Source organism: Phascolarctos cinereus, unplaced genomic scaffold (genome assembly GCF_003287225.1).
Source record: "Phascolarctos cinereus isolate Bilbo 61053 unplaced genomic scaffold, phaCin_HiC Scaffold_1;HRSCAF=81, whole genome shotgun sequence".
Classification (NCBI taxonomy): domain Eukaryota; kingdom Metazoa; phylum Chordata; class Mammalia; order Diprotodontia; family Phascolarctidae; genus Phascolarctos; species Phascolarctos cinereus.
In genome coordinates this window covers 24,019,830-24,033,992 of record NW_027555514.1, presented here as the reverse complement: position 1 = coordinate 24,033,992, position 14,163 = coordinate 24,019,830, and the positions used below count along the sequence as shown (strand labels likewise).

Genomic DNA, 14,163 nt, shown 5'->3' with positions numbered 1-14,163 from the left:
TAACACTTGGTAAGATTAGGAAGGGTCTCATACAGGATGTCTAACCTGTTCTTTGAAGGAAGTGAGGGGGTCTAGAAGAAAAAGATGATGTTACTAAAGAACGGAGAAGTATAGTGTATTTTCAACTTGGATCTGAGTTTCAAACAGAGTAGGAGAAATTAGGAGACTAGAAATCAGTCACTAAAGAAACATTTATTAAGTACCTACTGTGTGCTACTGTGAAGTGGCTTCACAGCAAAATGGATAGAGAACTGACCTCAGAGCCAGCAAAATCTAGCTTCAAGTCTTGACAGACATTTACTTAACCGAGCAAGTCATTGTCTGGGCTTCCGTTTCCTTATCTGAAAAATAGGGACTTAGTCCTTCCTATTCTAAATCTAGAATGTGAAAGCCTGTCTTCTTGACTTTTGTCCTGCCACTAGACTCTGATGACTTGGAGGAGAGAGTGAGGCAAGTCAAGACCTCCCCCTCCTGATGTCCTGGATCCTCTTTGAGAATGAAGGACTCACAACAAAGTCGTTAGCACTTGGAGCTATCAAGAGGGGCAAAGGCAGTGTTTGGGCTGGATCTTGATGGAAACCTGGGAGATGCTAAAAGACAGAGGCAGGAGGGAAGTATGCTCTAAGCATAGAGAGAGAGTTAGCCTCAGTGAAATAAAGTGGAGTCAGACCTGGGATTTAGACTCAGATTTTTTAAGAGTCCAAGTCTAAGTGCTATTCCTGGGGCAAAGCTGTGCTCTGCTTGGTGACTGCTTGTAATATTGGCTTCATTTGGATTTCATGGTAGCAGACAGCTCGGCCTGGAATCATTCACAGTTAGTTGCCACCATCCTTAGTGCTTTTGAAATAAAACAGCACAATGACCCCAAGAGCCCTGCCAAGTAGGTATTACAAGTAAACTGATTCTTCATGGTCACATGGACACATTCCTGGGTATCAGGAATCCAAGATGTCTTGCTGTCCCAACAGCCCCAGTAATAACCCTTCCCACATAGATTTTACCAGTATCTCCACCTCTCACCAGCTCTATGGGCCACTGGGTCTTTCCATCAGTCCTGCTGCTACAAGCTAAGGATAACTGAGCTTTGCGACTGGCCCCTCAACTCGACTCTCCCATATGTCCTCCCTTTCTTTGACAGCAAGGACTGTTTTGCTTTTTCTTATTTGAATTTTTAGTGCTTAGCTCTTGGCATCAATTAAGTGCTTCTTTGCTTTTCCCATTCCATAGTTCTAGAGCTGGAAAGTACCATCCATCTATCTCAACCCAGTCATTAACATAATAGGAAAGAAGCCTAGAAAGGCTGTAACTTGTCCATGGTCACACAGCATGCTAAAAAATGACCAAGCTGGGATTTGAACTCATATCTTTTGGCTCTTCAGTCCAGTATTCTTCCACCATACCACTTGACAGTAGCAAACATCCCTGGAGCATTTAATGTCTTCTTTTTCAGAGGATGGTGATAGAAAAGGGGGAGTGCTGTCTTTTTCTGTGCTTTTAGAAAACCAGCTACAAACCAAGAAACTCTTTGTCACGTGGTAACTTCTCGCTTTTACAGTTTCCAGTGAGATGTGGTCAGGGATGAAAGTGTTGTCATAGTGCAGAAACAAAGATATAACTTTCCCACATGACAAAATGCCAGTCGTGTGTTTTCTGTTGCCTGTTAGGAGGTGGATGGATAATGCTCTGACATATATTGAGGGGAGAGATAAGCAGATCCTGAGGTTGGGCATTTCCTTATTTGCTGTGCAACCTTAAAAAAATGCTCTTCACGTAAGAGAGCACATAATTTCTGTCAGTTCTCCAATGCTGTATTCCTATGCATTGCTTATCTTCCAAACCACGGACTATTTTTGTGACTTTCTGAGGGGGTGGGAATCTTGTGTCCAGTTTAATTCAGTAAACAAGGGCTTATTCAGTGGAAGGCATGGGGCCAAGAGCCGGGCAATAAATAATAGCTGATATTTATAGAAGCCCCTTTTTAAAGGTTTGCAAACTGCTTTGGATCGTTTCGTTTAAACCTCTCCACAACCCATAGAATAATCACGATGGCTGTTGTTTTCACTCTCTCTTTTTTTTAAGATGAGGAAACTGAGACTCCGAGGAAGTTATTTATTGAAAGATATTAGATATTTAAAATTAGAGCTGGCGTGAGTGGCAGTGTGCCATAATGGATACAAAGCTGACCTCAGAGCGGGGCAGAACTGGGTTCAGGTCCTGCCTCTGATAAAGACCAGCCTTGGGAGCCTGGGAAAGCCACTTGTCAGAGTTCTAGGCAGTTGTCTGGAACTATACATTGCTGAGAAGGTGACAAGCTGATTTGGTAGAGGGAGTTTTCATACGTTCCAGTTCCCTATGCAGATGAAATCAAGACCTGAAAGTTATTTTTTAATATATATGTATACACACACACACACACACACACACACACACACACACATAGGCATAGCTGTGTGTATGTATGGTCATGCTAAATACTTTTATTATTAATGCATAACATTTATTAATTAAGCACATAAATCTAGTCAGCCATCATTGTCTGATGAAACACTTGTTCTCAAGGGTTGGCCAAAAACCTAAGCACTCCATCATGGAACCTAGTGAATCCCTTTTATCTTTATATTCTCATCTTCCCAGGTTTGCTTCTGTTTCCTTCTGGCCAATCCCCTTACTCCCACAGAATCCAACCGTTACTCCCAACACATTACTTTTTCTTTCTTTTTTTTCCCCTTTCTTTCCCTTATGTGTCACACAAATGTGTCACATTTATTAGGATGAAATATGTAGATTCATTTGGCCGACCCACAATTTCTTGGCAAGATACAGGAAAATAACTCCCCAAAGTGCCACTACCATCCAACCACCTAGGCCTACAGCATCCACTCCTGGGCCCACTGGTGATCTCTCTGGTTGAACCCATTTTAACAGTGACCTATACAGGTTTGGTTTAGAAGACTTTGGTAGAAAAGAAATTTTAAGACCTTCTTTAACATTCCCATCGTCTTAACTATGGGTATGAACCTTGTCATAGTTTGAAAACCAAACTACAACTGCCTTTTCTGTTTGGTTGCAGGTTGGGACAGCAAGATATATGGCTCCTGAAGTTTTGGAATCCAGAATGAACTTGGAGAACATGGAGTCCTTCAAGCAAACAGATGTCTATTCCATGGCCCTGGTTCTCTGGGAAATGACATCTCGCTGCAACGAGATAGGAGGTGGGTGTGATTGGCTAGCGTGCCTTTCAAATGGTAGCCCTTAATGAACAGAGCTGGGTGGGGAGAGGGCCATATATATTGGAAGACCCATGTTTCTTAGAAAATGACTGATGTTGCATGAGAACATTTATGTTTCCAAAGGATGAGTTCCCTTTTTTTAAAGTTTGTTTTAAGAGTTGAAGAACCCTTGGTTTGGGATTCCAAGATCAAGTCTTGTCTCTCCTTTACTAGCTGTAAGGCCTTGAACAATACCTTTTTCCTCTCTGGGCCTCAGTTTCTTCATCTACAAAATGGGGGGTGAGACTAAGCAGTTTCCAAGGTCCCCTCCTGGTCTAAATCTGTGATCCTATGACTTTCAGAGCAGTTATCTACAAAACTTAGGCCAAATATATTCATTCATTCATTCATTCATTCATCCATTCATTCGATTTTGTTTTTCAAAGCCCTGCTATGTTAAGTGTATTATTGTAGGCATGGAAAGATCAAGAGATCATTGATTGAGTTCAAAGAGAATTTAAAAGCCACAAATGAGTACTCTAACCTACTCATTTTATAGATGAGGAATATGAGGCTCATAGGGGTTAAGTGACTTGCCCAAGGCCTCTCAGTCATTAGAGGCAGCATGCTATAACAAATGCAAATGGAATGGGCATTAGCTGAGAGTTGGTCTTAGTTCTGGCCCATCATCCATGAGCAAGTTGAGTGACTCAGACCAAGTCATTTCACCTCTCCAGCTCTCATATTTTCTGATTTATACAAAGATAACCACCCTACCCTGCCTTCAAGATGCTTACAATCTATAACGTTTCCTTTTGAGACCTGGACATGGTAAATATGAACCAGTGAGAATTCCAATAAATTCTTAATAAAAAAGAAGTAGAAGTCCTTAGAATTCAGAAAGCATAGTAGAATGATCTGGGATTTCTTTGATAGACCTAGGTTTATAAACTCATTTACATCTTCTACATTCAAATGGAGGAAGCTATATACCAAGACAAAATTAGATATGGTGTCAGGAAACCATTTCTTGAACAATTGGAGCCCTCCATTGGGAAGTAGTGAGTTCCCTTTCATTTGAGGTCTTCAAGCAGAGACTGGGTGACTCATTACTTGTGGGATATGGACCCCACACAGCCCACAAGTGGGGACTTGTGGGATAGCGGGGGACTTGTTTTATGTGTAGTCTATACTAGACGGCCTCAGAGGTCCCTTCCGACTTTCAGTTGCTGTCGTAGCGGGTATTCTTTTGAGAAGTGTGTATGTATAGGTAGTATTCAATGACCACTGAGGTGCCTTCCAGCTTATACATTTTTCTAAGATTATTAACCTTAGAGGAGATTCCTATCTTTCCCAAAGGTTGCAAAGTAACTTGACATTTCTTTGCAGATGAAACTTAATTTGACAAATTTTTGTTGTTGCTTTTGCTTTTGTTTGGGGTCGGGGGGTGTCGGAATGGACCAGAGCAATGATTTCTTTGGTGTTGGGAGCTCCTAGGGAGGGAATTCCCTCCATCAGTGCACCTGTTTTGCAACTTAGTGACTGAGAGAGTCACCTGGGGTCCCAGAGAAGTTAAGTGACTTGTCTGGTGTGCGTCAGAGACAGGAATGGACCCCGAGGTTTCCAGACTGGGAGGCCTGTTATCTCTCTACCTGTTTCATGCTGCCTCTCTTCCTCAAGTTTAGTATCCCAAAACAGTTTGACACCCAAAAGGTAACCCAAAAGTCTATCCATTCCAAAATGGAGCCTTTTCTAAAATGGCTAGCTCATTTCAGAGACTGCTGATGTGATTAACGGAAGAGTTAGAATAATCTCTCCAGATCAGTATTTAATAACCAGCAGACAACTGTTAGCCACGTCTCTCATGCCTTGCTAGAACAGCACACCACTTATGGGCTAGATGTTGGCTTCCGGCCCTGGAATCTCTCATTGTTATCCATCACCCCAAACCTTTCCTGTTGCTCTTTGCTGAGCCTGGCAGAATTGGGCTGATGGGGGAGAGCCAAGCTCTCTGTCCCTTCCTCCACAAGGACCCGAACTCAGAGGAGAGAGAAACACAGTTTCCCAAGGAAGGAAGAGTGAGTGAACCCTTTATAACCTTCAGAATCAGACCCGAAAACTCTTTAGGAACAGGAAATAGACCACTCCAGCCTTTGTTTGCTTTGATCTCAATCCTACCTTCCTGTTTCTTCCCTCCCACACCCCTTTTGATATTCTCTGGAAACTAAAGCTAGTTTGGTCTGTGCCCTTCTTTTCTGTTCTTGGTGTCCTAATGCCTTTCCCTCCTACAGGCTTTGAGATAATAATAATAACCAACATTTTACAGTGCTTTAAGGTTTGCAAAGCATTTCACAAATGTTAATTCATTTGATCATTCTCTACGGAAGGTTTACTTAATAACAGGCTTCCTCTTCCTCAACATGAAGAAAAGATTTGAAAAGACCTGGGTTCAAGTCTCCCCTCTGACATAGACCTTGGATACCACGATTTTGGGTGAATAAAGGGTTCCTTAAGTCTTTCTTCCTTCTGAAAACTCAAGACAGACTCGCACTCAACTCAGAATCGCACCTAGTTCCATACTTGTTTATTTTTACTATTTTTTGGTTTTTTGTGTTTGTTTTTTTTGCAAGGCAGTTGGGGTTAAGTGATTTGCCCAGCTGTCACACGGCTAGTAGGTGTCAAGTATCTGGTCTGAAACTGGATTTGAACTCAGGTCCTCCTGACTCCAGTGCCGGTACTCTATGCACTGCACCACCTAGCTGCCTCCAGTTTGATATGTATTTACAGATACCTTTTACCCTCTGGGATCAGCATTGCCCTTTGCATAAATCAGCAAGTATTTATTAAGCCAGGCACTGTGCTTAAGTGTTGGGAATACAAAGAAAGGCAAAAACTGCCCCTACCCCCGAGGAGTTTCTAATCCACTGGGTAGACAACATAACAACTATGTACAAACAGTACCTGTAGAGGATAAAAGTCTCCCTAGAAAGTACCAAGCCCTATTAAAGAGAACTAGATTTGAATCCAATTACTGACACTTATTACCTCTTCCTCGGTATGGTACCACTGCCTTAATACATACACTGTCCCAACTGTCCAGTGATTCACCCCAAGCTATTCTATTAAGTATCCAGGGTGTGGTTCTTAAACTTTTTTTGTGTGGACTCCTTTGACAATCTGGTAAAAAGTATACAGACCCTTTCTCAGAAGAATGTTCTTAAATTCACAAAATAAAATAGGTAAAGGAAGCCAAAGGTTAGCAAAAATAAAAATTTGAAATAAACATTTTTTTCCCCATGCAAGTTGATGAACAGCCTACTAAAATCTCTAGCACTTAACCTCTCTTGGGAGACCGTGAGAGAAATGAAGTCTCCTCATCTACATCACTCTGAAGGCAAGGTTAAGAACTCCCTATTCTAGGGTGTCTGGAGCGCACCTAAAAATTTCCACCAATTGTCTCAGATTGCCTGGAACAGTTATAATTGTTGGTCCCCACCAAGTCATTCATCTGAATTTGTGGTAGCAGAATATCTGCACTTCATGAGAGCACTAAAGCTTTAAATTACCTCCTGATTGCTCCATAGTCACATTGTATTTTCAGGTCTTGGTTGGAGGTGGAGGGAAAGGGGAAGTGATGGTAGGTGGGATTTAGGAGTAAACTCTTTGTTTTGTTTTTAGAGGGGAGGTGGAAACTAGGTTGTTATTCACTGGGGGATGAGTTCTGTGACCCTGTCCTTTACAAAGATCACTGGTAATTCCACTGGGCGTGCCCGGTGTTCAGGCTGGAGTTAGGGGAGCCAGCGAGTAAGTGGTGGCCGCGTAGACCCTCTCAGGACAACCCTTGGCAGAACGAGGCACATCGAGTCTGCCATTTTTCAGGTCCTCAGTCAGTGCTGGCCATAAGACAAATGCCTCCCAGACCCGAAGCCTTTGTCTCCTCTAGGGTTGGCTGGGCAGCAGAGCAAGCAGAAATTTAAGCTTGAGAGCAGAGGAAACGCAGAAAGGGCCATTGAGGTCATCCTCGGGTTGCTACAAGCACAACGGGGACCCCCACCCCCAATAAAGTCAGCAGCAGAGAGGAGGAAAATAAGAGTGGAGGCCAGGCTGAGTGGTCCCTTTTTCCCCGGGAGCCTCATTTGGAATGCAGATTAAGAAACTGGGGGGCGCTGCTTGGGGAAAACTTTCCCATTCACTTCATCAACACCACAGCTGTGCGCCAGATGCTGGGATTCCTGAGGATAGCATTTCTCTCCTGCCTTCAGAGCGCAGTCAATGGACACAGTGAGCAAAGTTGAATTTCTCTCATGGCCAGAAATGAGAAGCATTGGCATGGTGCTGGAGTTGCACAGGGCTCTCTCAGTGAGCCGGGACCCAAACCCAGGGTCAACCAGGGGCCCTGAAAGGAGGAAAAGGGGTGCTTAAACAGTCAGGGAATGAGGTTTCTTCAGAAAAGGCTGCTGTGACTTCAGGCACGAATGGAGGAGGGAGAGTTAGGACGGCCTGTGTGCAGTCTTTGGAGCCAAGGCAGAAACAGGAACTGGTTTTGATTACAAAACCCTGCTGACTTGGCAGGGCATGATTTAAGGAAAGAGGAAAGTTTGCTATTACATCATGTTTGTGAGGCAGCGTAGCCTCTAGGGTGTAGACGATCCAATAATAGATTTGGGAAAAAGCTGGATTCCAAACCCACCTCTGATGCTTAGAGCTGTGTGACCCTGGGTAAGCCTCAGTTTCCTCATCTGTAAAATGGAGATGGTCATACCTGTGGTACCTACTTCACAGGGTTGTGACAACACATATCTAATGTCCATTACTTTGAAAACATCACTTGGTCTTCTTTTTTAAAAAATTAACTTATTTTGATTATTAACAATCACTTCCATAAGCTTTTGAGTTTTAAATTTTTCTCCCCCTTCCTCTCTACCTACCTCCCCAAGACAGTGCGCAATCTGATATAGGCTCTACATATACATTCCTATTAAACATATTTTCACATTAGTGATACTGTAAGTAAGAATTAGAACCAATAGGAGAAACCACCAGAAAGAGGAAACAAAACACAACAGAAGGAAAAAACCAGCAAATAGTATGCTTCGATCTGCATTCAGACTCCATAGTTCTTTCTCTGAATGTGGATAGCACTTTCCATCACAGAGATGTCTTAGATCCTTGCATTGCTGAGAAGGGTTAAGTCTATCAACATTAGTCATTGTACAATGTGTCTGTTACTGTGTACAACGTTGTCCTGGTTCTGCTCACTTCACTCAGCATCAGACCATACAAATCTTTCCAGGTTTTTCTGAAGTCTGGCTGTTCATTATTTCTTCTAGCACAATAGCATTCCATTACATTCATATACCGCAACTTGCTCAGCCATTCCCCAATCGACGGGCATCCCCTCAATTTCCAATTCTTTGCCACCACAAAAAGAGCTGCTATCAATATTTTTGTACATGTGGGTCTTTTTCCCATTTGTAGGATCTCTCTGGGATATAGCCCTAGAAGTGCTATTGCTGAATCAAAGGGTATGCACGTTTTTATAGTCCTTCAGGCATAGTTCCCAATTGCTCTCCAAAATGGTCAGATCATTTCACAACTCCACCAACAATGCATTAGTGTTCCAGTTTTCCCGCATCTTCTCCAACATTTATCATTTTCCTGTTTTGTCTTGTTGGCCAGTCTGATAGGTGTGATGTGGTACCTCAGGCTTGTTTTGATTTGCATTTCTCTAATCAATAGTGATTTAGAGCATTTTTTCATATGACTATAGATGGCTTTAATTTCTTCATCTGAGAACTGCCTGTTCATATCCTTTGACTATTTATCAATTGGGAAATGACCTGTATTCTTATAAATTTGACTTAATTCTCTATATATTTTGGAAATGAGGCCCTTATCAGAGAGACTGGTTGTACACTTGGTCTTCTTAATAACAAAAGCCTCACAATTATACAGTCTACCCTGATACTTTTTAATTAGGTCTTGATGGAGCCCAGACTAGAAGAAGGCTGAGAGTAACTTAGTTTTACATGGTACGCCGCAGTTTTTTATTCTCAACCAAGAGGCATTGATGAAGAGTTTAATGTGCACCTTGTGTAGACTGGGCTGGACTGTGGGGATTTTTGTTGTGTTGCTGTTCAGTTGTGTCCAACTCTCCAGGACCTAATTTGGGGTTTTCTTGGCAAGGATCGTGGAGGGGTTTGCCATTTCCTTCTCCAGCTCATTTTACAGATGAGGAGACTGAGGCAGACAGGTTAAGTGACTTACCCAGGGTCACACAGCTAGTTAATGTCTAAGGCCAGATTTGAACTCAGGAAGATGAATCTTCCTGCCTCCAGGCCTGGTGCTCTGTGCGCTATGGCAACGCCTAGCTGCCCTGGCTCTGGGGGTACAAAGAACAAAATGAAACAGCCCCTGCCTTAAGGGGATTTCAATCTAATGCGGAGGCTTCATGCATTAAATGAGTTACTAAAATCTTAGTGTTGTATATTAGTAAACCTAAATAAAATTGCTTAGTAAAGAAGATAGTAAATTAATTTCAGTGCAGAAAGTATAACATTCCAGCCAGTCCCTTTAAGTCCCCAGGAGAACTTTTTTTTTCAACCAAAGACAAGGTTTATTAAATCACTGATTGGGGTGAGCAAGATTCTTAGTGAGTCTGCGCCATAGGCCAGGTGATAAGAATCTGAGCCTCTAGCAGGACTTTTTGTCCATTGCTTCTCAGTTACTTCCCCCCTTGCCTGGCCATCGTTTCTGGGTTCTTCTTTCTTCTAGTTTAGCTTTATCGTGTTGCATTATTCCGTAAAAGACTTTCCAGAAATCTTCTTGCTTAATGACATTAGAACATTTCATCCCATTCGTGTACTGCAGTTTAATAATTAACCATTCTATTTGTCATGCCTTGTTTGCTTCAGTTTCCTCATCTGTAAAGTGAGTTCGAGAAGCAAGTGGGAAACCATTCCAATACCTTTATCGAGAAAACCCTAAATGGCGTCACAGAGAGTTGGACGTGACAGAAATAAATGAACAACAAAATTGGTCTTGCTGCCAGGGTTGTGCAGTTGCTAATAATGTTGATATGAAGATCTTTAAAGAGATCTTTGACCTCTGTATTTTTCAGGCAGATTCTCACTACATCCAGGCAACTGTTCTTTCCCCTGAGTGTTGGGAGTATAGAGGGACAGAATTCCCAATGAGAAAATTTCCTCTGCTCATGCAGATCAGCATCTGAGCTGATGCTTATATTCTTGGAATTTAATTTTGGGGCCCTGAGAGGGCATAGAACGAACCCCCAGATCTTCCCAACTCCTCTTTATATCATACTGCCTCTCTGATGGGATTTCTAAGTAAAAAGAACTTTTAATCCCAGACGATTTATCAGGGAGTCCAACCTCGTCATGTCACCAAGAAACCATGACCTGGAGCAGGGACGTGACTTGCATTTTAGGTCAGAGAGGCCGGATTTGAACCCAGGTCCAAATTTAGCAAGATGCAAATAGCCTATGGCTACCCAACCTGAACAGCAGACTGCTGAGACCAGATCACACATCCTAGTGTAGTGGAAGCAGAGGGCACTTGATGTGAGAGTCAGAAGACCAGGGTTTAAATCTGATGCCCATTCCTAGGGAAGGGAAATGAGTGATCCAAGCAAAGAGTGAGCTTCCTCATCTATCAGATGAACATCCTTGCCCCCATCCATGCTCAGCTCTGATTCTGTGACCCAGTGATCCTTCTGGTAGCTCAGGCACCTCCAGTGATCCTTCTGGTAGCTAGGGGACCTCCAGTGATCCTTCTGGCTCCAGGTCTGAAGCTTGCTATGCAGGCTTCTCACTACAGAGAGTCAGGCTCGAGGCTGGGCGCTGTTTTTTGACCAGGAATTCCAAGAATTAGCATTCATGGGTTCTAGTGCAAACCTGGTGGTCCACGCACTGATGAATAAGATTGTCATTTAAATAATGTGATTCACCCATTCTCAGGCATCCTCCCTCCTCCCGTAAGGAACAAAAAAGGCAGCTTTGGAGTAGGAACCAGTTTGATGTTGGCCGTGGCTTCCCCCAATAAAGTGGTCCATTAACGCTTTTATTGGTGGGTGGTCTTGGGGAGAGGGGCTGTTTAGGAGTAAACAGCAGTGCGATTGGATTTGTTCCCAGCTTCTCAGAGTTGACATAGGTGAAGTAGAAGGAAGCCTGGTCATCGCGAACATAGCCGGATGTCACGCATAGCCTGTAATATAGCATGTAGAACTGGAAGGCACTGTAAGAGGTCTAATCCTCTCATTTTACAGACGGATTACCTGAGGCCTGGGGGCCACTAGGTGGCACCATAGTGCACAGAGCACGAGGACTAGAGTCAGGAAGAGCCGAGTTCAAATCCAGCCTCAGACATTTACTAGCTGTGTGACCCTGAGTAAGTCACTTCACCCTGTTTGCCTCAGTTTCCTCATCTGTAAAATGAACTGGACAAGGAAATGGCAAACCGTTCTAGTATATCCACCTAGAAAACCCCAAATGGGATCATGAAGAGTTGGACACAACTGGAAAATGACTGAATAACAGCTACCTGAGCCCTAGAGAGTAACTTGTCCAAGGCCACATAATAAGTGTCAAGGCATAGATTTGAACTTAGGTCTTTTGACTCCAAATCCAGTGTTCTCTTTCCACTGTACCCCAGGGTGTGGCTTCTTTACCCCACATAACCAGGTGTTTTTGCTCTAGGATAAAGTTAATTGTTTTTGCCTGAGACATACAAACCCATGACAAAGTGTGACCCCAGCTTTGCAAAGGGATGGAGCAGATTTGGCCTCTGCACCCCTACCCTCTACCTCCACAAAAATGGTGTTTGGGGGCACAGGGAAAGGGACAGAATGTGCCACACTGTGAGTGAGGAGGAGCAGTGACATGTCATAGAAAGTAAACTGAGACTACTTTTTTTTTTTTGGCTAGGCAATGGGGTTAAGCGACTTGCCCAGGGTCACACAACTAGTAAGTGTTACATGTCTGAGGCCAGTGCTCTATTCACTGCGCTACCTACCTACCTACCCCTGAGACTACTTTTTAATTTTGTTTGTGAGATCTCGAAGCAGCGGCAAACAGACCTAGAGTCAGAATCTGGAGTCCTCAGTTCTAACTCTGGCTCTCCCATTCTCTGCATGACTTTGGACAAGTCACTTTTCCAGGCTGTAGTTTCCTCCTGTAGCAAAGGGGTTGGCCTTAGATTCTTGAGGTTTCTGTTAGTGCTAAAATCAGTTTAATCCAATGGATATTTTTAAAAGTTCCTTCATTTTTCAAGAATATTCCACCAGATTGTTCAGGGACTGGTATGCCCGTGTTTTGTGAAGTGTAGGGCCCTCTCAGGTGTGACATGCATTAATCTTTAAGTGAAACAGGATAACGTCAAAAATCAGCGCACTACCAGCCTTAGAAGGCCGATGTGGCCGGCCTTTCAGCAAGCTTGCTTGCCTTCTTCCTACGTTTGCTCAGGAATATTGACAGGAGGGACAGGTCTCATCACCCCTGGGGGGAGAAGAAATTCTCCCGTGTTCCCCAGGCAGACCTTCAGGAAAGAAAAGAAGATCACTGTGACAGTCTCTTCCTTCCACGGATTAAAGTCTTCCTTGCCATCCTCTGTTCCCTCTGAGAACTTGGCTAGACAGTTACTGCTGCTTTAAAGACAAGCTTCCTCTAGTCAGCGCTACCTGTGATCCCAGCTGCTAGTGAGGCTGAGACTGGTGGACCCCTTGAACTCAGAAGTTCTGAGCTGTGGCTGGCTAAAGCAATCAGATGTCTGCCTTGTCTGGCACCAAGATGGCAGGAGCCATTGGGAGCCACCAGACTCCCTAAGCAGAGGCAGGCCAGCCGAGGTCAGAAAAATGGAGCAAGTCAACTGTCATGCCCATCAGGATTGGCCTGGGTAGGAGAGGGAGACCCATCTACCCCCTGCACCCCTGAAGTATTCTGAAAGAGAAGAAATTTTTTTTTATCATTATTATATTATAAAAACTTAATTCCTACTAATTGTTGTCACATCTTGTCATAGAGATTGCCCTAGGGACTAGTAATGCCAGTGGCCAACTGGCTGTTCAGGCTGTGCTTGCTGGCCCAGTGATTGGTGTGCTCTTGCTCTCTCTCTCTCTCCCTCCCTCCCTCCCTCTCCCTCTTGTTCTCCCCGCTCATGTGTGTGTGTACATACATATATATATACACATATACACCCATATTCATTTAACAAGCTTCTATTTATCTATCTATCTCTATCTCTCCTTTCCCCTAACTGGGGGAAAAAGGAAACCCCAAACCTTTACAACAGAAATGCATAGTCAAGTAAAATATCCCTACACCCGCAGTTTCCAAAAATGCGTGTCTCAATCTGTACCCGGACTCCACCATCTCTGTCACAAAGTGGATAGCTCTTCTTAGCTGGTGGGCCATACAAAAAACAGGTGGTGAGCCATAGTTTGCCCGTCCCTGCTGTAGGCAATGCTATAAGAGTCTAAATTACAAAGAAAATGGGGATTGTCTTCGGTAAGACAGAGTTTCATCACCCGAGATTGATAGATAAATGTAAGAATCTATTAGGCACTTACTGTGTGCAGGGCATCATGTTCAGTGCTTTGGACATAACCCTAGACTAGTGGAATTGCTTGATTCTGTCCCTGTCCTTATAAATGATACAGGATTAGGGACTAGAAGGGACCAGAGAAAGCATATAGGACAATCACCTTATTTTATAGATGGAAGGTTAGTCTTCCCTCTATAACCTTGGACAATCATTTCTCCTTATGCATAAAATGAGGGGGTTGATTCCTCATTTTATAGATGAGTAAACTTTTTTTTTTTTTTGGTGAGGCAGTTGGGGTTAAGTGACTTGCCCAGAGTCACACAGCTAGTGAGTGTTATGTGTCTGAGGACGGCTTTGAACTCAGGTCTTCCTGACTTCAGGGCCAGTGCTCTATCCA

At 43.4% G+C, this 14,163-nt stretch overlaps 1 protein-coding gene across 1 annotated transcript in view; it reads left to right on the top strand.

The window, feature by feature from the left end:
* The window catches only part of TGFBR2 (transforming growth factor beta receptor 2), a 92,141-nt gene that overhangs the window by 72,214 nt on the left and 5,764 nt on the right, over window positions 1–14,163 (top strand). The window contains exon 5 of the mRNA XM_020993186.2: window positions 3,071–3,212. Within this exon, the coding sequence (XP_020848845.1) occupies window positions 3,071–3,212 (142 nt within the window). The remainder of the gene's footprint in view (window positions 1–3,070; window positions 3,213–14,163) is intronic.